Source organism: Mobula birostris, chromosome 24 (assembly GCF_030028105.1).
Source record: "Mobula birostris isolate sMobBir1 chromosome 24, sMobBir1.hap1, whole genome shotgun sequence".
In the NCBI taxonomy this organism is placed as follows: domain Eukaryota; kingdom Metazoa; phylum Chordata; class Chondrichthyes; order Myliobatiformes; family Myliobatidae; genus Mobula; species Mobula birostris.
The window spans coordinates 24,609,263-24,634,438 of NC_092393.1; the positions used below are offsets into that span (position 1 = coordinate 24,609,263).

At 40.4% G+C, this 25,176-nt stretch overlaps 1 protein-coding gene across 1 annotated transcript; it reads left to right on the plus strand.

The window, feature by feature from the left end:
- Positions 1–481: 481 nt before the first annotated feature.
- Positions 482–23,749, plus strand: metrnla (meteorin like, glial cell differentiation regulator a). Its single transcript, XM_072242084.1, has 4 exons — positions 482–812; positions 3,259–3,644; positions 16,159–16,218; positions 22,968–23,749. Exons 1-4 carry the CDS (start codon positions 715–717, stop codon positions 23,282–23,284), a joined length of 861 nt encoding a protein of 286 aa, XP_072098185.1. The 5' UTR covers positions 482–714; the 3' UTR covers positions 23,285–23,749.
- The last annotated feature ends 1,427 nt before the right edge of the window (positions 23,750–25,176 follow it).

The window sequence follows — 25,176 nt, forward strand, 5'->3', positions numbered from 1 at the left end:
ATTCGGAGGCAGATGGGATTAGTTAGATTAACATCATAGTCAGCGCAGGTGCCAAGAGGCCTGCTTCTGTACTGTTGTACTATGTTGTAAAAACCTAGCAAAGGTGGAACTGGGGAAGAAATCCTTCAAATTTAGCCAAAGAGCGAAGGCTCTGGCGGAGAATCGGGACGCATGAGATGGGAAGCTGTGGTACGGGAGCCGAATGAAAAGGCCGAAAACAGAAGAGATTCTGTAGATGCTGGAAGTCTCGAGCAACGCACACAAAATGTTGGAGGACTCAGAAGATTAATGGAGGGGAATAAACTGCCGACGTTTCGGATGTCCCTCCACAGTCGCTGACCCGACCTGCTGAATTGCTCCCGCACTTTGCGTGCATCGGTCGCTGATCCGAGCCTGGTTTTGGCGGCAGCCTTGCGAGGAGGCGGAGCGGAGCCTGGCCGGGCTGGCTATCAGCTGCAATGCAGCCGCGTGACGTGGAGCCGGGAGTCTTACTACACAGAAACTGCTGCATTGAGGAAATGTGATGCTCTGTCATGCCTCAGCTCCGGGAGTAGAGCGCGGCGGGCTGCAACAACAACACGCTCAGTGAACACTCCTCAACCCAAACCATAATGTAGAGAGAAGCAGCATCCAGTCCTCGAGGTTTCTGGGATTTCATTTCACACCACCTTCTCCCCCTGGCACTCGGAACAGAGGAGAGCTGAAGAAAAGAAAATGTTAAGTACAGCGTTGGACTCGCTGATCGCGGTGCTCCTGGTTTGCAGAGCGGCGACCTCGCAGTACTCGAGCAACCAGTGCAGTTGGAAGGGAAGGTGAGCAGTAACCTCACTAACCTGTAACCTGTCACACAGAGAGAAAGAGCGAGAGAGAGAGAGAGAAAGTGGGGGTAGGGGGAGAGCGAGCAAAACCACACGCAGGATCCACGGTAGAGGTCAACCTCCCGGACCTGTACCGGAATGCCACGACTAGCCAGGGGAAGAAGCCTGTCTTCCTGTGATTCTCCAGTAGCCCACCGTGTTGGTGCTTTTGGGGATTAGAGGGAGGACGTATTGACCCCAAACCGGTGCCAGATCTGGCCAGTGTTTGAAAATGGTCTGCATTGGCTGTTGAGTTTTTGACACTTTTTAAATGTACTCGTATATCGATTTGCTGTGATTACGTGTTCCTCGGAGGTTTTATTTTGGGTAGATAAAACATTTAACTACTTATTAGCGAGGAGCATTGGAACTTTTTTCAAAAGCCTTAGATTTTAATTATTTTAGTTCCTGCTTAAGGTTTGGTTTAAATTGGATAAAGGACTATCTCGACCTCGTGAGTTTAATGAGCTGTTTCTATCCTGTGATTTAGTTCCAAAGTAAAAAGCAGTGGAAACTAACTCTCGGTCCTCTCCCCGCTGGAAGAAACGTACCCATCACTTCCAAGTACTTAATCAGGAGAGCCTTTTAAATGATCAAAATAAGACTTTACAAGGTGGCAGAGTTGTGATTATAAGCATAGTTGTATGTTTTAAGTACGTTTTAAAATAATAATTTTGTATTCAGAAGTCCTCTTTCCTCTAAGTTTCAATGAAACACCAGCCACCCACTGCCGTTTCCCAATTCTGTTCACGCACATGACTCACTGGGTGAAGGTGCCACCGTGAGTAACTGCTGTTTTGAAGGGTGAAGGCGCAGGCAGCATCGATTTTCTATAACGACACAGAACGGCAGTTTGTTTCCAAGAGCTTTTGCCTGGAAGACAAATTGGCGATCTCTCAATAAGCTACCGGCTCTTGAATACAGTGCCCCGATCTTGGGAGGATTCATCCTATGCGGAGGTTGGGAGGGGTGCTGGCTTAACGGAGGTCCACTTGAACAGAATGTAGAAAAGGTTACACCAGAACTCTGAGGGAGCTGTCACCTATGGGTGCTGTGGAGAGCAAAAATTGAAGTGACAGAAAGTGCAACGCCTCTTTTTTATTAAACCTTTAACCGAATCTTTTTTTTTTGCTGTGGTGGTTCTCAAAAATGTGGTTCATCCAAAGTTGAGCCTTGCTTTTATAACCTGATAGGAAAATATTGCAATTCCTGTTTGATTGGACTCTGCGGTGTGTGTTAATGCAACACCATAGAAATCTTGCTGTGAAATGTATAGCATTTTAAGCAAAATATTAATATTTGGACTTTTGCTACCTTTTCCAGCCTTTTCTTTTTTTAAAAAAAATCCCAACTAATTATTTTCATGCTAATTAGTCAAGTATTGAAGCTATTTTGTTTGCTCATCTCAAAACCTTTGTGCGTGCTTGTAGGTATTATTTGACATGTGGTGATTAAATCCTGGGAGGTCTGAGACGTTCTCCAGACAAAGCAAGTTTACTTTACCCAGGAAAAGTTTGCCAAAGCTAATGAAAACTGACCCGTTATCTGTCAATGCGTTTACAAGCATGAGATAAATCAACTCAAAATAATGACCACTTAAATATGGATTACTGCAATATGATGAGAATACCCTGACAATTTAATTGGAAAGATAAGCTGTTTGTACTTGATTTTTCTTAAAGTTCACTTATTCCAAAAATGTAAACAATCTAAACCAACCTGACCACTGCGGACATATACATACCAAAGGTTCATACAATAATATCATTCCAGTACTGTTAATTGCTATTAGTGTATTCTAGATCCACAAAAATGACAGGCATACACCTGAAAAGTTATAAAATTACTACCAAAAATTAAGTGTTTCAAAATGTATTTTGTTACAAATAGTAGACAATATACTATGTGAAAGCCAATGTGATCTGGTAAATTCCAAACAAAAATTTATTTGAGGAAAAATATACTGACTGATTGAATCATTAATTTCTGAGATGGATTATGAAGGCTTATGATGGTTTGAAAAACAATTGCAAAATTTCTATTGTTTATACAGGATCCAAAAGAATAGAGATCAAAATGGTCATCTAGGATGTATAAAACCCAATTCAAGAGCAGCAGTTATTTTGTTTCTTTGAGAGAGCCATCCATAATAATGCATAATAGGTAGTTTGGTTTTGCAAGTTGGATGCATTCCACTAAAGGCATTGTTATCTTCAGTTCACTTTTTTTCTAATGTGCTTCTTTCTAAAATCACTAAGTATTATTGGATTCTCTCTTCCATTGCAGTTTGAGGTACCAAAAAAGAATGTAAAGGGATTATTACAAGAAAATCTTCACTGGAAATTACCCAAAGGTATTCACTGTGTAGATTTTAATTTTGTTTGTTCTGTTTTTCTTCTAGTGGTTTAACGCATAATGCTCACTCCAGAGATGTAGAACAGGTGTACCTGCGCTGTTCTGAAGGTTCATTGGAATGGTTGTATCCTACTGGAGCCCTGAGGGTTAATTTACGAACCAATCTAGCATCATCTTACAAAAACTTGACTGTCTGCATTAAGCCTTTCAAAGATTCCAGGGGAGCTAATATTTATTTAGAAAAGGCTGGTGATCTGAAACTACTTGTGACTGAAGAGGACCACGTCCCTAACAAAGTATATTGTTTCGGCATGGATGAAGGGGCACTCTTTATCCAGGCCACCCCTCAGATGGACATAAGCAGAAAAATCACTGGTTTTCAGTATGAATTATTTAAAGATAGGACTGTTGCAGATTTACACAATGCACCAGGTAAGTCATATATTCAGGATTTCTGTTGCAAATTACTTGCTGGTTTTAGGAATCTAAATAATAAATGGTGAAAGAATTATTACCTTGCTATTATAGTCTTGACTGGGAGTAACTCTTGATGGCGGCTTATGTGCTCATTATATTCAGGTGTAGTTAACACTGATATGGAAACAGATGATGGGCTGTTTGGGTAACCTTCAATTGACTTATTTTTGGCTTCAATTATTTACTCTGTTTAGCCTCACTATCAACTTTTCTCTTTCAGCTGGAGGTTTTAGATAGCCTGAATTGTGGAGTCATGTAGAATGGCATCCACTGGTATTGCAGGATTAGCTGCACAGAGATAACTAACTTGAGTACACAATATGCTGCAAGGTTCATTTGCCTGACCGTGTGTGAAAAATTAAATATAACATTCGGGTACTGCTCAACCAGCAATACTGAATAAGTCTGGTTCATTTAATTAATAAGTGCCAGACAAAATCAGAGTACCCACTATGTTTACTGCAATATATAACTATAAATAATTTTGGTGAGTGGGTTGAAAACTGATTTGTTCTTTAAAGTTACTTGGGTTAAATGGGGCTTAACACGCTGACCTCTGAAAAACCTTAGGACTGGCTTGCATTTCTTGACACTGAGAATACCAAGTACAAAAATATTTTCTTTTGCACACATGTCTTTATTCTCCTATGTAAAAGAACAACAAACTTGGGTATTATTATGCATCAACAAATGCATTACTAGTATGTTGTGTCAAGAATAAGCTTGCAATAAATTGTAATATGTACCGAGACACTGCTACCTATTGCAATTCCAGTACATGGGGTAATTCTGAAAAGAGATCCATAAATCAACCGTAAAATAAGTTAAGATGATGTGCATCAGTCACATTCTTAGCTTTATTTCACCCACCAATAGGTGGCGCTTTCACATCAGACTGTTTTGAAGTCATTGCTGGTCAAACTGGTTGTGTTTCAACAATGAAATATGATTAATAGCTTCCTGCACAAACCCAATTAGAAATTCAGTCAAATTTACAAAAACATAAATGGATGATTTGTTCGAGCATAAACTTGTTTCAGATAGTAAGTCTTTAGGAAAATTGCTTCCAAGTGGAAACTTGGCTTTCTGCATCTGCTGTTTTCAAAAGCAGTAACTCATATTTGTCACATATAACTATATGCTTTACTTTCCATAAATTGCCCTTCCAGTGAGCAAAGACAAGTTTTGTACACTTCCTTTATGGTATCTGAATAGGGACGAGGACTTTGGGAATGAGTGTTCTGTTCCCAATTCACCGTGGTGGGGAAAGCAGTACTCAAAGTGCTCTGAAGTGCAGTGTAAGACTGAAGTATGGGGGGCTATTTAATCCAAGTCAGGAAATGAAAATTATTTAGTGCTGTTGCCAAGCAGCTTGAAATGGTTTTATTCCAAAATGAATGAATTGTTCAATGTAGCTCTTGACATCTGTTTGTATCTAATAGAACCAGATCTAAAGTGGGAAGCTTCTCAGTTCATCATGTGTCTGTTTGAGAGCTGATCTTAAGTATTTGTAACACACACACTTAGACTTGCCTTGGTATAATTAATATAACTTGTAAAATGCTTTCTAATCGTTTCAGTTTTAATGTGAGTTCAATGAGATTACCATCCTGGGCCATGTCATTAAATCGGCCGCTGTCTATATCCTTGTGCTAGTGACTGAGATCTGCCTTTGCAGAGTCAGGCTATGTGATGGGTAACTTTCAAGAAAGTGTGGTGTTAAAGAAGGAAAGATAACAGGGATTAGTGGTGGAAAGTGGCTTGAGGTGGAAGATCAGCCATGATATAAAATGGGTGAGTAAGTATAAGGGGCAGAATGGCCTCCTATTTCTTTTGTTTTTAATGTAAACTCTTGGGTGAACAGTATATTGAAAAAGTAAATTCAAATTAAGTTCAATATGAAACGTTTATTCAGTTTATACTAAAGTGTCTGTAAAGAATTTACAGTCTTTTGTATGGAATCAGTCATGTATTTCTTTGCCATTGCTAGGAAGATGGTTAAACCATGTGTATTTTTTTGCATTTCAACACATCAGCTTTCTGCTTGTTTTGTCACCTTAATGTGGTTATTAATGGTCACATTTTTATTACAGGAGACAGTTTCAAAAAACAAGTTTCCTTGCTGTCAGGAACAGCTATAATTTGGTCAATGTGAGTTAATCATGTTTACCTCATGCCCATTTTTGAGGTCCACCACAGGGTAGGTTCAACACCACATTTACCAGCATTACAAATGTGACACTATCTGCATCCCTGAGTTCTTCTGATATGCCCTCCCTTTCCCATAGAGATGAGGTGATGAATCTTTTAATTGAAGTTCCTCCCCGCCAGGCTTTGGAATTGAAACAGGTATATACATCATCACCTGAGGCCTGGTTGACCAGGTAGAGCTTTTTCAACAACTTTTTCAACTTGTTGGTCAAGGATGGTGGCAAGGCTGGACTATGATGTTTGCTGTGAGTTGGGCTCATGGTTAGCAGTGAGATGTTGGGCCGCTTCTCTCTTTCTGCCAACATCTGTTCTTCAGGCCACAGGTTTTCTGTTGGACCTTGGCCTTCAGGCGTTTGTCAAGCTGTCTGTTTATCCCAGTCAATGAGACACATCCATCTGCTGTAAGGAAAGTTATCAGCAATGGTTGAAGAGTTGTGGGCTTGAAGAGGAATGTAGGCAACAGCACTGACCATTGTCCACGGCCACTTTTGTCCTCACTAAAGGCTTTGATTCTGTAAATTGAAAAACACTCTTAAGTTTGGATGCTTGCAGAAATTCCCCTCCATTCTAGATTTGCATCATTCAGAAAGGGGGTCACCTTGCATGGTTACTTGAGTTGCCAAATGCAGACCTCCTTGAATATGCAGGCATTCGGAGACGGGGCTCATTCATGCAAGTATGTGAGTGTGTGTCTTACACTTGAAAACAAAGGTCATCCACCGATGTTTTTTCCCTTCCTGTCCCCACATCCACTGCTTGCATGACAGCATCTTTTGGTCACAAGAATCCTGTGACTGGAGTCTGGAAAAAATGCACATCTTTCCACTCTTTGGGAGCTCTCTCCAAGAAGTCAGATGTCAACAACAGAATTAGCTGTTGCTTTCAGTACACCAGTGTGGACCAGCTGTCTGAGGGAAAGGGGGCTTGAAGACTAGCACTTAAACACGGTAAAAAAGAAACGCTGATTGCTTACCAGGCAGCCCCTGTGATTTCATAGATGAAGAATACCTGCAGCAAATACTGTCAATTCAACAAATCCACTTACAGGATAAGGAAAACCAATGTCCGTGTCATCTATCAGGACAGCATCTCCAGGAATGAGGCCATAGTTATATGCAGTTGACTCCATTGTGCAGCAGTTTGCTGCATTCTCAATACCAGATTCCCAAAACAGGCATTCTAATTCAGAGCTCTGTCACAGGAAGATACTGCCAAGATGACAGCAGAAGATTTAAGGCTAACCGTGGACCTCCTTTGGAAAAAGTGCAAACTCCCCACTAATTTCTGGAAATCTCTGGCCAATGCCTACTTAAAGAAGAGGCGTACTATTCAGGTTGGCACTGAGAACCTTTTATCCAATAGCTGAGCTCCGAGAAGCCCTGCATAAATAGAATAAGGAGTATAACACCCAAACTGTTCACCTACCTGTCCTGTCAAGCAGGTCGTGTATTGTGAGTCCCACACTGGCCTCTTCACTCTTCTCAGAATGCACTGAACTGGAGTAGAACATGTTACCTCTGATCCTGAGGACTTCCCAAGATGGGAAAGAACTGTGAAAGCATATCATTGGCTGAGTTTGAGATGTCTTAAGGACTTGATAGGTGCTACAGAAATGAAAGTTTATTTATTCTCTTCCTTACTTTCACTCCTCGGATATCAATTGCTAACTATCATCATCAGTGTTGGGTGGGAACCTAACCAATCTTTCCATCCTCTCACTAAGGACAATATGGGGCTTTCATCATAATTGGGTTTTACTTAACAAGATCTCCCTGATGTAGTATATTTTGGTTGGAGAGTCTTTTGTGGTAATTAAAGAAGAAATACTGTATACTATCGAAATTTTCACCGAACACCAGAAAGAAGAGAAAAGACTTTTCCATAGATGCTGCCTGGCCTGCTGAGTTCCTCCAGCATTTTGTGTGTGTTACCAGAATGAAACTTGCATCAAACAGCAAGGGCTCTTGAAACTTGGAGCTCCAGCTCTTCCCATGTACAATTTAATTAATTTAGTTTATTATAAGGATTAAGTTGGTGATCAGTTGATAATATGAACAAGTATAAAATATCACAAGCCATTGCCTGTCAAGTAATGGTAGGTTAAGGCCATAATTGTGTTTTATTTTAACACACCATGTCCTATTTAATTGCTGCCTTCACCCTGTTTGTTCTTCATTTGAATTTACTTTGATTGTGTATAATTGGTAACTTCTGAGTATAACCTGTCCACAATTGAATTTATTGAAAGATGGTGACTGCTTAAATTGGCTGCTTTTCACAGGGCTTTGTGGTAAAACGTTTTACATAATCCAAAAACAAAGTGGGAATTTAATCATTTTGTGGTTATGTTTTCCACTGAATCACTTTATTCACCAAGTCCAGTGACTCATGGTTAAAGTTCTAGTGGAATTTCAAGCAAATTGAGATTGGAATGTTTTATCTGCTACATCTTCATTGGCTCCAGTTTGGTGAGAGTTCTTAAGTCTTCAGTGCTTCTTTCTTACAACATGCTAGTGAATAGTGTGTGCTAGAAGTTACAAAAGATTTTTGTTAGGGTAAGGATGTTAAGGGCAGCATAGTGCCTCACCATTACAGAGAATCAGGTTCCATCCTGATCCCTGGTCCTGTTTCTGTGCTCTCCCTGAGGCTGTGTGTGGATTTCCTCCCTCCCGTTTTCTCCCACATTGGTTGGTAGGTTAATTGGCAACTGTAATTGGGGATAATATAAATGGTTTATTGATGGTTGCATGGTGATAGACTGAAGAACCTAGTTCCATGGTGTATCTCTGATAACTGTGACTCAATGATAAGTATGTAGAAAGTTTTGCAAAGGTAACTGGAACATTTTGTTCCAGTTACTGGTAAGTTGAAGACCCGCATTTAAATCCATCTGAATAATAGAAGGCAATAAAGTGAGATAGAATTCAACTTTTTTTTAAAAAGGTTAATAAATAAGTGTACAGTATAGCCTACAGTATAATATTTTTGGGGAATCCTTGAAAGGATTTGAGGCAAGAATTAGGAAAAAGGATTCACTTGATAGTTTATTCAAAGAGCTAGTACAGCTGTGATGGGCTGAGCAGTCTACACTCCAGGTCTTAACTCTTGGATCCAGTGTATTGCTGGAAAATTTCTTTCAGTTTGTTACTCAATCTTTCCTTATTACTGACCCAGAATAAAACTCCATAAACTGATGCATAATCTTAATAATAATGATGATAATGATCAGTCAGCTCTTAAGCTTTTTGATACTATCTTTAGACTTGGGTCATTTAACAATGTCCTGAGGTTTGTTTTGACCTTGCAAGTGCAGAGAGCATATCAGAAGCAAATGGTTAAACATTTTAATGTGTTTGGCAGTATAGGTTTAGTAATGTAACATATAGGTTGTTAGAAGTACTCTGGAGGCACGAGGTACATAGTGGAATGCAATTACTCTTGTTTGTGATCTCAGACAATCAGTAAGTTGGTGAAGATTAATTATTTTTCACAATTGGGTTGACTCGAAGAAAACAAGTTTTATGCCTTTGCCTTAGTAGCTGAGCAAGCTAGCTTTGTTTTCTAGAAAACATACTCCCCTTTTCTGACGATGGGTCTTGGCCCGAAACGTTGACTGTACCTCTTCCTGTAGATGCTGCCTGGCCTGCTGCGTTCACCAGCATTTTTTGTGTGTGTTGCTCTCCTTTTAGTTGATGTTTCACACCTTTCTCCACCCTGAACATCTATGTCTGCAATGCACATTAAGTTGTCGTTAAATTTAATTGGGTTTCTTCCACTTGAGCACAAATACTCAGTTGTTTGATTACTTAGGTTAATTTTTCAACAGGACATTTAAGTTGAAGTCAGTAGGTTGGTTAATAATCACTGAGTAAGTTAGAGGCTCGTGACAGACTTTAATCAAATTTAATCAAGTTAGAGGGGCTATATCAAAACTCACTCTTTTTATAGAATGCATTTCAAAGGACAATTTATCTACAGTTTTCATCTTGAGAGTTACATGCAATAAGTCTAGAACATTATTTTGAAACTTGGATTCCAGCTGAGATGTAACAAGCCTAAAATATTTTTGGCAATGTTAAAATATTTATGAATGCTGATACAGTATAACTTCCTCGTGTGCAAAAGAGGCTAAGTAATTTTTAATTTTGACAGACTGAAGTGTGGGTGAAATCATGATCATTGTCACTTAGTTGCTAAGGGCTGTAAGAAAAAGGGGAAGTATTTTCTGATCTAAACGTCTTTGTAACTTGCACGAGCAGTACAATTTGTGACTTTCTGGTGGCTGCTCCATTTGCCAATGGAAACCGTTTCCTCTTATTAAGTTAATCAAAACTCATTGTTTGAACAGCTTTAAGCATCCATGTGTATTGCTGCGATGCTTAAGGTCTCAATAGTGTTGCCATCAAGTACAGATATTCCAATGAGTGTGATGAGGGGGTGAAATCTGACTATGGAGATGCCCCACAGTAAGAACAAGAAATTGAAGCATTTAGCCTTTCAATAAGATCATGGTTTATCCTTTACCGTAGCACAACTTTCCTGCTCTGCCTCCATATCCCTTAGTCCTGTGTTATCTGAGATTTGTTCACCTGTGTCATAAATTCATTCGGCAATTGAGCCTTCACGATTCTCCTGGGTAGAAAATACCAGAGATTCATGTGCCTCTGGTGAAGAAATCTCTTGTCGAGCGTTGTAACTGGCTGACCCCATGCTTTGTTTTGTGATCTTGAATAACACAAACCAAATCAGTAGTTGCATATTCAGTGCTTCTACCAATGTGGCAAAAACCTAGCTTGGAGCTTCCTCACCCACCACCATTTCATTTTGATTGACAATATTATCTAATTACTGTTGAAATCTATATTTTGTCATGGCCCCTCTGGTTGGAGGTGTACAGCGGTTTATTTTAGAGGCTTGCTTGTAACTTCTCCGGTAAAGAGGCTACCTCATTGACTTGGTCCATGTTTCAAGCCAGTGCTCAGATTAGACTCCCCAGGGTCCTATTTCAGATGTACAACGTAAACTGATATTTTGAGTCGGAAGTTGTTACTATGGGTTAAAGTTCAGAGTCACTTGTCCCACAGGGTTTGGATGGCAAAGTTTTACTGGTAACTGCAGTTCATTCAGAACAGCCACAGATTTACAGCTGTTGTACAAACAAGACCTCTGTTTACTTGGACAGAGGCAGCAGTTAAAATTAATGGTGTGTTTGTTTTGAATAGTAATGGTAAATGGTGATTTGAGGAATCCTTTATAATGTCTTTCAAGTTGGTACTTGCCTTTCAACATCAAACAATATGAAATTGGGACCAGATAAGTTAAATTAAGTCACTATCTTTGAAGCAAGTTTATTTATGACTTAATTAACAGTTCCCTAATGCAAATTGATCATGACATATACTTTTTGCAACCAAGTTTGCAGATGTGCATATAAAAAATAGTAGTTTTCTATGCCTGAACAATTGCTCTTGCATATGCGGTCATCCTGATGAGAAGACTAACAAGATTCCTCCGCTTATAATCTTGGCTGAATGTCTTTATCATAGCCACTGCGATGCCATGTGAACGTGTAAGAATTAACAAACTGGACTCAAAATTTTAAGTTAGTGTTTTTTTTAGTGATTACTTGTGCAACCATCAGGATTTGCTGCTTTGCACTGTAGATTTTAATTTTGATCACCTTAATCGATGGCATCAAACTAACTCCTTATTTACTTGCACAGAAGTTGATCAGAGCAGTATTATTCTGCGCGATGAATCCTGCTTTTCTCTCCAGTGCCTGTGAAGTTCATGGCTCGGGCAGGGTATGGCTAGTAGCTTACAAAGTGTTGACTGTTTTGACCAAGTGGCCTCTGTTCATAGGCGACCCAGCGAAGAGGTGGTGTTTAAGGTGTTGGGGGAGGGGGGAGCGGAGGGGGCTATGGGATGGTGGTGAGTGGTTCATGCCTGGGGGAGATTGGAAATTTGGGATCAAAGGCAATTCGATTATCCTAGTTGTGGCCAGGGACAAGGGTAATCAGGAAGGTAATCCTGAGCACATTTTGTACTGTAATTTTGCATAGAAAACTTGAAAAATGTCAACACAATGTTGATGTTGCACAAAATGTGACTATTTAGTTTATTTGTATATTTACATTGATACGATGGATTAAGTTGAAGGGATGACTTGAGCTGAGTTTCCAGTCGTGCAGTGCTTTTAAAACATGGTTAAAAATGGGCATCCAAAAGAATTTGTGCCCCCTGTTCAAGCACAGTCGAGTGGGACACAGTGTCTCAAAGCTCCGGTGACCCAGGTTTGATTCTGACCTCCGGTACTGTCTGTGGGGAGTTTGGATGCTCTTCGTGTGAAGGGGTGGGTTCCACTTCAGCTGCTCATGTCTTATGCTATATTGCTGGAGATTTGTTGGCTATGAGGTAAATTGTCACCAGTGTAGATAGAAGATAAGTGCTGTTGATGGGTATGTGTGAGAATAGATTGAATGGATATAAATAGGGTTGGTAAACACAAGGAATTCTGCAGATGCTAGAAATTCAAGCAACACACATCAAAGTTGCTGGTGAACGCAGCAGGCCAGGCAGCATCTCTAGGAAGAGGTACAGTCAATGTTTTGGGCCGAAACGTCAACTGTACCTCTTCCTAGAGATGCTGCCTGGCCTGCTGCATTCACCAGCAACTTTGATGTGTGTTGCTTAAATAGGGTTGGTGTTGTGCTTGTGATTAATGGAACTGCTTCAAGAGCAAACACAGATTCTATTGGCTGAGTAGTTTTCTACTGTATTCTAAGAAAGTGTAACATAAAATCATATTCAGTAAAGTTTCCAGAGGAGCTCAACTTGAATTTGAGGCCATCTCAGTAAAGTTTCAGTCAGGAACTAGCCATTATTTTTATTTCTGTACTATGAACTCTATTTTGGGAACATTTTTCTCTGAAGGATACTCTTTTCTGGCTTGTTTGGAATATATTTGGCAATCTGCAGCTCCAAAGTGGAATGCTAGCTTTGCACTTCTTTTGAAATTTGTCATGTCTCTTGGCTTTAGGGTTCTATTGCTCTATTTTGGTATTGTGGGTAGCTAAGGAGAATGATTATTCATGAGCTGAATTTAAAGCCTGAAGCAGTTAAACTTGTTTAATGGTCTGATCTCCCATTATCTACTAGTAAACAATCTCTGAGAAGAGTAGGGGATGTGGTGTGGAAGTGGGGAAGTAAGAATTAATAATACCATAAAGACACAGTGATAAGTCTGTCAGCCTTCATCAAAGCGGACAACAATTCATTTTGCAAATACATCATCAGAAGTTAGTCAATGCTCTCATGAGTATGGATGCTGTTTCACATAAATTTTAAATAGGCCAGATCTTAAACATAATAGTTTTCAGCAGAGCATCACTGTTCTAAAATGTTTGTTATTTTACCCTTCTGAATAACCAGTCTTTCTAATCCTAACGATCTGAGAATTAAAGTAACTAGCTCTACATGGAGAGTAACATGCTAAAAATAGAAGACTTTGGGAAAACTTGAACAAAATGGTGTCCTACTTTGTATTCAGAAATGTGAATCCTTAAGGTAACTTTATTGATAAGCATGTGTTTTCTGCAGATTTTCCCTCTGTTAACCTGTTAGTTCGCACTGGTTGGGGAATCTGAATGAGCTGCTGAGGATGATATGGCATTCTGACGATGAGTAGTTACTGCCCCTCGGGATCACCTACTCACGAAGTATGTTGGCCAACAAGTGCTGCCTATTGTTAGCAGCATCGTGTACTTTCAGTAACATAGCTTCAGAGGGCAAGTCATTCAAAGCAGCTGCAACATGAGTGCTGGCTTGTGCAGAATGGTGTAATTACATCCTTCTGTCAAGCAGTGAATACACCAGCTCAGGAGCATTGGTTAGGGCCTGAGTCAGATTACCGCGGGGTGCTGTCAGTATCCGTAAAGTAATCTTCAGCAAAATTCCATTTTGGACTTGGGACAATGCTCACATTATACTGGAAACATCTCTGAATTGCAAGTATCCACGCTTTGGAGGTCCATGATCTGCTACTTCATTTACTGTGTAGAAACCAAGGTTACCTTCTTGTGATTTCTAATTTTGGGGCAGGTAGAGAAGGAATGCATACAGTTTTGTTACCTGCTTGCCTTTTGGCTCATTCAAGGCAATATATGGAGATCACGGCGACCTCTTTCATTCTCTGAAAATGAATTAAGAGTATGTGCTTTTTCTTCTGCATCTTTAAAATATGTAATATCTTTATCCACCGAGCTGCACAGCACTTCATTGAAATCTCAGATGAATAACATACACACTTATTCTGTTCTGTTAATTCTTCCTGACCTCTTTATTAAATAGGGAGCTTTATGAAATATTAATATAGCTGATTAAATCAAAACTTTTGTACTATCTTTATGTTTTGAGTTATTACCTCTGGCATCCTGGAAACAATATCTCTCCACATTGAAGCATTTGCTACCTTCTCATGTTCTGACAAAGATTAGAAATCTATTGTTAGGTTCACAAGTTAACTAGAGCCCATTTGGTAATCGGGTAAAGTGCCCAATGAGCAAATTCACTGCATGCATAAGTGGAGGAAGGAAACAATTTCATAATGTCGGAGTTTATTTCATATGCAAATAATTATATTTGTTTCTAATGAAGGTGCACATTGCAAAACTTGCTCAAAATTGGCATGATATAAGAATGATCAGGTAACTCCTTAAGGAAATTGAACCTTCTATTTTTTAGAAGGCAAATGTATGTACCATTTTTGAATTCTCTTGAAAAAATTTCTGGGATTCTTTGAGTATCTTTTACACTGGCTATCTAGTGAAAACATGTCTCTTTTGATGACATTCAAAAAATAATGAAATGGTAGATATACACAGCTTTATGACCACTTCAGTTTGAATGTTTAGCTTTCAGTATCTAGATTGTACTAATGTGGGAGCAACACTGCAGTCTAGAATTAAAAAACACAAGATTCTGCAGATGCCAGAAATCTTAAGCAATACCCTCAAAATGATGGAGGAATTCAGTAAATCAGGCAGCATCTGTGGAGGGGAATAAACGATTGAGGTTTTGTGCCGAGAACCTTCACTAGGACTAGAATTAATTTCCATACCTACAGTTAATGCTAGTGAAATGTTGTACAGTTAATCTAGTCAATTTTAGATTTAGGTTTTGCCAGCAGACAATTGTGGGACATTGGTAATGGTCTCTTTGGCATGTTGTTACTAATTCACGTTCTTTGGGCAGAATGCTTTCATAAATACTACTGTATCAGAATCAGATTTAATATCACCAGCATATGTCATGATATTTGTTAACTTTATGACAGCAGTACAATGAAATACTGCACATGATAAATATATAGAGAAAAAACTGAGTTACATTAAGTATGTATATGTCTATTAAATTGTTGTTGTATTGGCGTGTGGCCAAGTGGTTAAGGTGTTGATCTAGTGATCTGAAGGTCGCTAGTTCGAGCCTCAGCTGAGGCAGCGTGTGTGTCCTTGAGCAAGGCACTTAACCACACATTGTTCTGTGATGACACCGGTGCCAAGCTGTATGGGTCCTAATGCCCTTCCCTTGGACAACATCGGTGGCGTGGAGAGGGGAGACCTGCAGCATGGGCAACTGCTGGTCTTCCATACAACCTTGCCCAGGCCTGCGCCCTGGAAACCTTCCAAGGTGCAAATCCATGGTCTCACGAGAATAATGGATGCCTCTTATTAAATAGTTGTTAAAATAGTAGTACAAAAACATTTTATTTTAAAGTACTGAGGTAGTGTTCATGGGTTCAATGTCCACTTAGAAATCAGATGGCAGAGGGGAAGAAGCCGTCCCTGAATCGCTGAGTGTGTGCCTTCAGGCTTCTGTACCTCCTTCCTGACAGTAACAGTGTGAAGAGGGCATGTCCTGGGTGGTGGGGATCCTTAATGAAGGACGCACTGCTCCTTGAAGATGCCCGGGCTACTACAGAAGGTAGTACCCATGATGGAGCTGACTAGTTTTGCAGGTTTCTGCAACTTGCTTTGATCTTGTGCAGAAGCCTCACCCCCCCCCCCCATATAGCAACATAATGAGAAAAGGAATATCACATTAAAAAGCACACTGAGATGAAATATTCCTTGCCGTGTACTGAGAAACTTCCTTTTGAATCTCACGTTTGGAATATAAAGGCAGTGTTTGCTAATAAATAAGCAATTGCATTTATTTGTAAAGAGCTTCAAGGTTTAATCTGCTGCTTTTCTCTTTCTAGCTTCTTGTCGTCCATGCAATGACATGGAAGTCCTCCTCGCTGCCTGCACCAGTGATCTGGGTAAGTGTATTTGTCAATCACTTTGATCATGATTCAGTGACACTGTTGCTCAATGAATAAGGGGAACTGAATATTCGGCGTATTTGACATTTTTTTTAAGAATAGGCAGAAGTAGAAGGAAATGGGTTAGCTCTATTAAGAAAGGATGTTGTAATGGTGAATTTGAGCTCATAGCACTAGATGTTTCATCTCTTTGATAAGCAGATCCTAACTTGAGTCATAGTGTCGAGATCTTGAGGTGGGGCTTGGTGGTGGCAGATACTTCCCAGCACCCCCTTTCTTAGATGTTTCATCAGTTTAAGCCCACTACATCTCCAGAGGGCTCAACAGTGTGACCCTGGCCACCCATGGGTCATTTTAGGGCCCAGCTACCGTAACTCTTCTTCATCCATAACCAGTGGCTGCTTTGCTCGGCTGCCTCTGAGAGTTCTTTTATAGCTTGTCACTGGCCCTGGCCTCAGACTCCCAAACCCTTCAGCAATTTGACCATGGAAGAAGCCACGAGCTCTCTGCAGCCAACCTCTGTAGGGAAGATCTGCACCTTCCATCCACACGGCTTGGTATCTGCGGCCAGCTCAGCGTATCTTACATGTTTCAGCTCATACATCTCGCAGACTGCATCTTCCCAGGGCGCTGTGAGCTCTGAGACCACTACAGCCTTCAGACCGCTGGAATGATACTGACTTGAAAATCACTGTGGATGGTAATAAATAATAAGAGTAATAAGTCATTCGTGGGCATCGTAAACTGGCCCCTTTGCAATAGCTGTACTGTATGACAGAGTATAAACACAAGGGGTTTTGCAGATGCTGGAAATCCAAGGCAACACACAGAAACTGCTGAAGGAACTCAGCCGGCCAGGCAGCGTCTATGGAAATGAATAAACAGTTGATGCTTTGGCCTGAGACCCTTCATCGGGTCTGGAATAGAATGGGTATATGCCAGAAAAAGAGCGTCTGGGGCAGGGAGAAGTACAAGCTGGAAGGTGATGGGTGAAGCCAGGTGGGTGGGGGAGGGGGAATGAAGTAGGAAGCTGGAAGGTGATGAGCCGCAAAGGTGAAGGGCTGGAGAAGGAGGATTCTGACAGGAGGTGAGAGTGGATCATGGGACGAGGGGTACCAGGGAAAGTTGATAGGCAGGTGAGAAGAAGAAGTAAGAGGCCAGATTGGAGAATAAAAGCAGAGGCAAGGGTAAGGGGGACAAAAAGTTAGCGTACCAGTTAGTAGGTTAATTGGTTGTTGTAAATTGTCTGCCAGAGTTAAATAGGTGGGTTGCTGAGTGACACGGTTCATTGGGTCAGAAGGGGCTGTTTCACACTATATCTCTAAATAAAATAATGTAACATTTAAAACCAGACTTTTTAAAAAAGTACAGCTACTTAAAAAAAAATAGATGTAGTAAATACTTTAAAGAATGGGTAGGAATTAACAGGGGAAATTGAGATCTTATAGAAACATACAAAATTATGAAAGAGATAGATAAGATAGAAGCAGGAGAATCGTTTCCACTGATAGGTGAGACTCAAGCTAGGGGACATAGCCTCAATATTTGGGGGAGTAGATTTAGGACTGAGATGAGAAAGAACTGCTTTTCCCAGAGGGTGGTGACTCTGTGGAATTCTCTACCCAATGAAGTAATGGAATCTACCTCAGTAAATATATTCAAGACAAGGTTGGATAGATTTTTGCATAGTAGGAGAATTGAGGGTTATGGGGAAAAGGCAGGTAGGTGGAGATGAGTTCATGGCCAGATCAGCCTTGATCTTATTGAATGGACCAGATGACCTACTCCTGCTCCTGTTTCTTATGTTCTTATGTAGAGCAAGGGCAGAGAACATTGATTATTATGAATTGGTCTTCATGGTGGAAAACACTGAAAATATCATTATAATGAATAAGGGCCGTGGTGAGGGAGCAACTTAAAACAATCTTATAACTGGTAAAATGTTCTGGGTGTACATAAGAGGCCAAAGGCCAACAAGTCCCATGGATCTACTGGCTGTATCCCAGTGTCTTAAAGGAAAATGGTGAATGCATAGGTTGTTATTCTTTAGAATTCTAAAGATCTACTGGTTGGTAGTTTAATTGCCCATCATAAATTGTCCCATGATTACGCTAGGATTAAAGCAGGGATGGCTGGGTGGCGTGGCTGAAAGGGCTGGAAATGCCTATTCCACACTGTATCTCAACAAATGAATAAATGGAAATAACTTTGATTAATTTGCGAGTGTTTTGGAAGAAGTAACAAACGTGGCAGATTGAAGGAGAAACCAACAGATGCGGTGCACTTGAATTGCTAAAGTGCAACATAAAAATTACTGCAGAAGATAACTGTGCAATGGATTGGGGGTAATATTTTGGCATGAATAAAGGGGTAGTAAATGCATAAATAAGTCATTGTCAAATAGGCAGTCAGTAACTAATGGTGGGGTATAAGGGTTAGAACCAGGACCACAACGGTTTATAATCTGTGTTGTTGGCTAGAAACAACGGGCTTTGTACGGTGGCCAAATGTGTTGATGAAACAAAAACTGATGGGCCAGGAAACTTCAAAAAGGACACAAAGAGCCTGCATACGGATACAGGGAGGTTAACTAAGTGGACAACTAGTCAGTAAATGGAGGAAAATATGGGGAAATGTGAGGACAGAAGAATGAATGAAAACTAATGGGATACTACAAAATGTTGTTGTATGGAGAAATCTGGGGCTCCTTACATAAAAAGTGAGTCAGCCTAAGATATGAGGGGCAATCTGGAGTACTGTAGACAATTTTGGTCTCCATTTTTTAAGGATGTGCTTGCATTTGGAGGATGTACCTAGATGGTTCACCTCATTGATTCCTGGAAGGAAGGGGTTGAGGAGTGAAGAAAAATTTGAAAGGAAATCGTGTTTGATTTGTGAGTGTCTGAGGTTGGGTCTGAACCCATTGAGGAGAGAAGAATGAGAGGTGGTCTTATTGAAGTATGTAAGATTCTGAGGGAAAATGATAAGGTGGGTGCTGAGAATTAGGAATTTTCTGCCCCAGAGTGCTGTGGAAAGTCCTTGAATGTATCCAAGATAAATTAGTAGATGCCACATCAGACTAAATAAGCCACATATTGTGTATCAAAATCAAATCAATGCCGAACAGCAAATAAAATAATGTAAAAGAATAGAAGTAATTATTGAGATTTAGGAGACCACAATTTAACATGATGATAATTTGTTTTGACTAAAGACTTTGTGATTGTCTATACCTTTTGTATGTTGAACAAAGAAGCTGTAGAATTTAAAGGAGTTTTGGATTCAAAGTGGACACAGAATGATCATTGGCCATTGTCTTTACTCCTTCTGCAGGAAGGAAAAGAAGAAAGGCAGAGTTTTCTGCTTGCTTTTGTTTACACTGCAGGTTTCATGTACACATTAGGCTACATCATTAAAGAGTGGAAAGTGCATCTTGCTTTACTGCTTCTCAATGAACACCCGCTGGTGAGATGCGAACAGCTTGCTGAGTGATGGAATGCATTGTGCTGGAACCCTGCGAGTTTTGAGCTCTGCTCAAAAGCTTAGAGGAAGTAGGTTCTGGAACAAATTGAAAATCTATTTTGTAAATCATGAAAAAGGAGTCTGTCCCACCCATTCCATGGGTAATTAAATTGCTAATTCTTTCTTTTGGGAAAGATAACTCAGCAATTTCCAATTTTAGCATTTGGACAATGAGCAACATCAGGTACAATTTGATATTCAAGGTACTCTAGGACGTTTTGATAATCATTCACTGAGGCTAAAATGATTGCATGAGTTTGACTTTAGTTTGTGTGCAAGCATCTTATACCAAGTTGTAATTTGGATATTACCACAATCCATTTTTATCCTCCTTGAACTCCTTTCATTTGGTATAAATATCACATGTATGCATTGAGTGTTCGTACGTCCCATTTCTTGCAGTTTATCTTTCAGTACAGTGCGACACAAGAGCATTAATGGCCAGCACTAAGGGTTGTAGGCTAGCTTTAAGAAGCAAGCTGTGGCTGGAGACTACCGAGCTAAGTGGTCTCAATATCCACTGGGGCTACACCTTTCCCACTCGTCACTGAAAATATCTCAGTGTTTTATAACAACTAATTGAGCACTGTCTACAGTTACAGCATGTATTACAGAAACTGGCCATCAATTAGTGATTGCTGTTACGTGGCACTTTATCCTTCTCACTATTGGTTCTGTACAGATGTTACTTTTCCTAATGGAATGCATTGAGGTATGCTCTTTTATAAATAGAGTATTTATCCCCTACAGCAGCTGCGTAAATCATTCACTGTATATAGAGTCTTTTATACACTCGCTATGTAACAGGAACCACTAATCTCAAGGATGATGACTGTGAACCCACCACATAGTCCAGTGCAGAGGTTCCCAACCTTTTTTATGCCATGGACTCCTACCATTAACCAAGGGGACTCCAGGTTGGGAATGCCTGCTCCAGTGAGTGAGTGGTTCACTAAAGCCTGTCCATGTCAAAAGTATAATAATTATTATCGTCACCCTATACTACCTTGAGATTCATTTTCGTGCAGGCATTTACAGGAAAATAGAAATATGATAGAATTTGTGACACTGTACATAAAAGCTGTCAAACATCAATGTGCAAAAGAAGACATTGTGAATAAATAAATACATAAATAATACTGAGAACGTGAGTTGTAGAGTCCTTGAAAATAAGTCTGTAGGTTGTGGAAACAGTTCACAGTTGAGGGTCGTTTTCAATGACTCTACAACTTGAGTTCTCAGTAATAGTTATTTGATTTTACTTGCACAAATTTATTTCCGGAAAGGAACTTAGTTATCCTTAAACTGGTCTGGTCTATATGTGACTCCAGACCCATCCACTACTTCGGTTTACTGTGCATTGCACCTTGAATTGGTCTAGCAAGCCACTCAAGGTACCATTAGGGTTAGCACTGTCAGTAACATCCATATGTGGCACACATCTCACAAGTCAGGGGAATGCTTTACAAGTATTTTCCAGAATGGAGATTTTTTGATTAAGTCAGTCACCCTTCAGCTGGGAGTTACCACATAAGACCATGAGACAAAGGAGCAGAAGTCGGCCATTCGGCCCATCGAGTCTGCTCTGCCATTTTATCATGAGCTGATCCATTCTTCCATTTAGTCCCACTCCCCCGCCTTCTCACCATAACCTCTGATGCCCTGGCTACTCAGATACCTATCAATCTCTGCCTTAAATACACCCAATGACTTGGCCTCCACTGCTACCCGTGGCAACAAATTCCACAGATTCACCACCCTCTGGCTAAAAAAATTCCTTTGCATCTCTTCTGAATAGGCGCCCTTCAATCCTTAAGTACTCCCGTACTAGACTTCCCCACCATGGGAAACAACTTTTCCACATCCACTCTGTCCATGTCTTTCAACATTCGAAATGTTTCTGTGAGGTCCCCCCTCATTCTTCTAAACTCCAAGGAGTACAGTCCAAGAGCAGTCAAACGTTCCTCATATGTTAACTCTCTCATTCCTGGAATCATTATAGTGAATCTTCTCTGAACCTTCTCCAACGTCAGCACAACCCTTCTTAAATAAGGAACCCAAAACTGCACACAGTACTCCCAATTGGGGTCTTACCAGTGCCATATAGAGCCTCAACATCACATCCCTGCTCCTATACTCTATTCCTCTAGAAATGAATGCCAACATCGCATTCACCTTCTTCACCACTGACTCAACCTGGAGGTTAACCTTAAGGGTATCCTGTACGAGGACTTCCAAGTCCTGTTGTATCTCAGAACTTTGAATTCTCTCCCTATTTAAATAATAGTCTACCCATTTATTTCTTCCACCAAAGTGCATTACCATACACTTTCCAACATTCCACATGATGGGTCTAGTCACCAAGCTTCACCTCCTGCCATGGGTTACTTCTTTCTCCATTGAATTACCATTCTTCTCATGATTAAGAAAATGGAGGACTTGCTTTTGACATGCAGAGATGAACAACATACTTGATATGTGTAAAGATGGGCAATGAAGTGTGCATATAATGGGACCCCAAGTCAGGAACAGGAACTTCAGCAAATTAGCATAAAATATGAAATGATAAACCCAAAACAAAACTAAATTAGGAATGTGGAACCTAAGGACATAATTTTAAATTATTGGAAAGGAAATTTGAAGAAGGGCTACACTTAAGAAACACAAAAATATTTGGGAAGACTTTTAGGGAGGGGCTATTCCCTAAACATGAAAATGTCCAAAATGAAATTAGATTTTGAACTGGAAAAAAAATAAATGGCTTACTTTTGTCACTGACATATTTTGGGTGGTGGGGTGGAGATGTGTCTCTATCAAGGGAGGTGTAAGGCGCTCCTTCCCTCCACTAGCCCACAGGTCACCCTTGAGTAAGATGTTGCAGCTGCTTAGCCCCCTCAATCAGGGTCTTGTGAAGCCAGGGGAGCAGGTGGTGAACGGTTGTACGAGCGGCTGGTGCATGTTACAAGTCCTGGTTATGCGACCACTGACACCAGGCAGACATTCTCTGCAAGGTACTGATGATGGCTGGGGTCACCCATCTTGTAAAGACACTGCCCAAAAGAAGGCAATGGCAAACCATTTCTTTAGAAAAATTTGCCATGAGCAATCATGGTCAAGACCATGATCGCCCACATCAGACGACATGGCACATAATGAATGAATGAACTATTTTTTACGCTTTGTATTTTATTAATGGAAAACTTTGCCTTTGTTCTCTTTCCTAGTGATCAGAGGAACCATTCGTTCTGTATCACATGATCAACAACAAGAAGAATCAAGGATAGATATCTTTGCAGACAAGATATACAGACAAAAGAACAAGGTATTCCAGCCAATCGGGAAGAGCGGGAAATGGCTGGGACATATAAAGACACTGCTACATTGTGGAGTCAAGGAAGGAGAAGGGGACTTCCTATTCACAGGAAGCATGCACTTTGGTGAGGTCCAACTAGGCTGTGCACCCCGATATAAGGACTTCAGAAGGATCTACAAAGAAGCGAGAGACAAAGGGGAAATTCCTTGTGAATTGACCACAGACTGATGCTACCCTTCCGCAACTGGATTAGAGTTATCCAGATCAAACGGAACACTATCTTATAGTGCGCTGCATTTGAAACGTGGTACTGATGAGACCAAGCATTCTGCCACTTTAATAGAGCTCATTGTTGCTAGGCAACATTACAGATTTCAACTAAACTAAAATGAAAAAGACTTTAAATCATTGTTATTCAAGACTGCCATCAAAATATCAATACTAATAAATTTCAAAGTCTTAAAGAATATGAATGTAGCATAAACTTGTATATGATGTACAGATTTTCAAAGTGATGCCTGAAGCTGTTGTTTTGTAATGATGCTGATGTACAGTACAAGGGATTTTGTAACACAGAAAATTATGAAGACAGAATGTTTCTGAGAGAATGTAAAGTCTTGAAATATTGTGAGCCCTCTTAAAACTGGTAATAAAATCATTCCAGAGAGGTAACTATCTCTGGCTCAGTACAAACTGATTATAGCTGTCACTCAATGATCCACGTTTAGGATGACACTGGACACTAGACAAGATGTAAGGTATAATAGAACATCTGTTTGGTACTTAGTACACAAGGGAACTGGATTGCACTGGTAACGTAAGCCATAAATGTGCTCCAGAAGAGTCACAAGCTTGAACTAAGATCTTGACTCAGATTTAAATTCCTTTTTTCCTCCGTAAACAAGTTTTGAGTTCTTGATGTGGCTGCTGGCTAAGGTCCACATAGCTGTTGGGTGAAACAGTCTCTCTGCCCCAGAGCTAACCTCTGCCAATAGATCATGGTGTATTTCACACTTCTGTCATGGTGAGTGTCCCAACCTGGCCCCCAGGAAACAAGGATGACAGCAGTGCCGTTCAGGGTCTTTGTGTTTTACTGGGTGGTTTCCTGGCAATTACAGGCTGAGTTCATGAACAATTGATGAATAGGCCAATTTAGAATTTAACCTGGGCCAGTTCCTTTGTTACAGATGACGAACTGCATCATATTAGTAATGTTTGGTACAAATAGCAGTGAGGATAACTTGTGGAAAAATATTAAGTATTTTAAGCAAATGGCATTGCTGGCACACACGTCTCTCTTTCTGAGGGGGAAGATTTGTCCTGCTGTAACCCTTGCTCCATTGCATTGAAGAAAGAAGAAAAGAAAATTGTATGGTGCTTATAACAAAGCAAAGAGTCCGAAAAACATTTCATAGTAGTGTGTTAGAGTGCAGACATCCCACCTCTCCCGGAAGTTGCGGGAGTCTCCCGCATATTAATAGTAGCTCCCTGATGCCCGCAAATTATATACAATATCCTGGAAATCAATTTTTTTGAGAGCGAGAAAGAGCGAGAGAGAGATCGCGAGTGCGCAAGAGAGAGAGAGAGAGCAAGTGCGTGACAGAGAGCGAGTGCTATGGCAGCGTGTTCCAAAAAAAGAAAATATAAAATGTATGTCACCCCAGTCTACCCTAAAGTGTACCCCTGCCTAAAAGGGGTCAAAAATAATGACAATGTTGCTCGCCGCACTGTTTGCAACAGTGACTTTTCTATTGCCCATGGTGGGTTAAGACTGTAAAAGACATGTTGAGGTGAGTTTTAACAGGTGTCATTCATTCACTAGAGTAGCTAACGTTATTTAAACTAGCTGGCTAGCTGTTAAGGAGCTACTCTATTGCAGGTATCCCACCTCTCCCGGAATTTCTGGGAGTCTCCCATAAATTGATGGTGCTACCTCCCTGAAATGAGTTTTTGCAGGGTGGGATGTCTGAGAGTGAATCACTAAACATTATGAGAGGGCATTGGTTTTGTGGGAAGAATACATGGTTTGTAAAGGCGACTGTAAGCAACTTCTTCAGCATTTAGCAGGAGAAGTTTCTGCTTCTCCAATACAGCAGTTCCAAGGCACCTAGGTATCCCAT

Excerpts from the sequence above, each read along its gene's own strand:
- metrnla (XM_072242084.1), top strand. The coding sequence starts at position 715 with ATGTTAAGTACAGCGTTGGACTCGCTGATCGCGGTGCTCCTGGTTTGC. Across the intron at positions 813-3,258 it reads CAGTGCAGTTGGAAGGGAAG|TGGTTTAACGCATAATGCTC; the intron begins GTGAGCAGTAAC and ends TTTTTCTTCTAG. Across the intron at positions 3,645-16,158 it reads AGATTTACACAATGCACCAG|CTTCTTGTCGTCCATGCAAT; the intron begins GTAAGTCATATA and ends TTCTCTTTCTAG.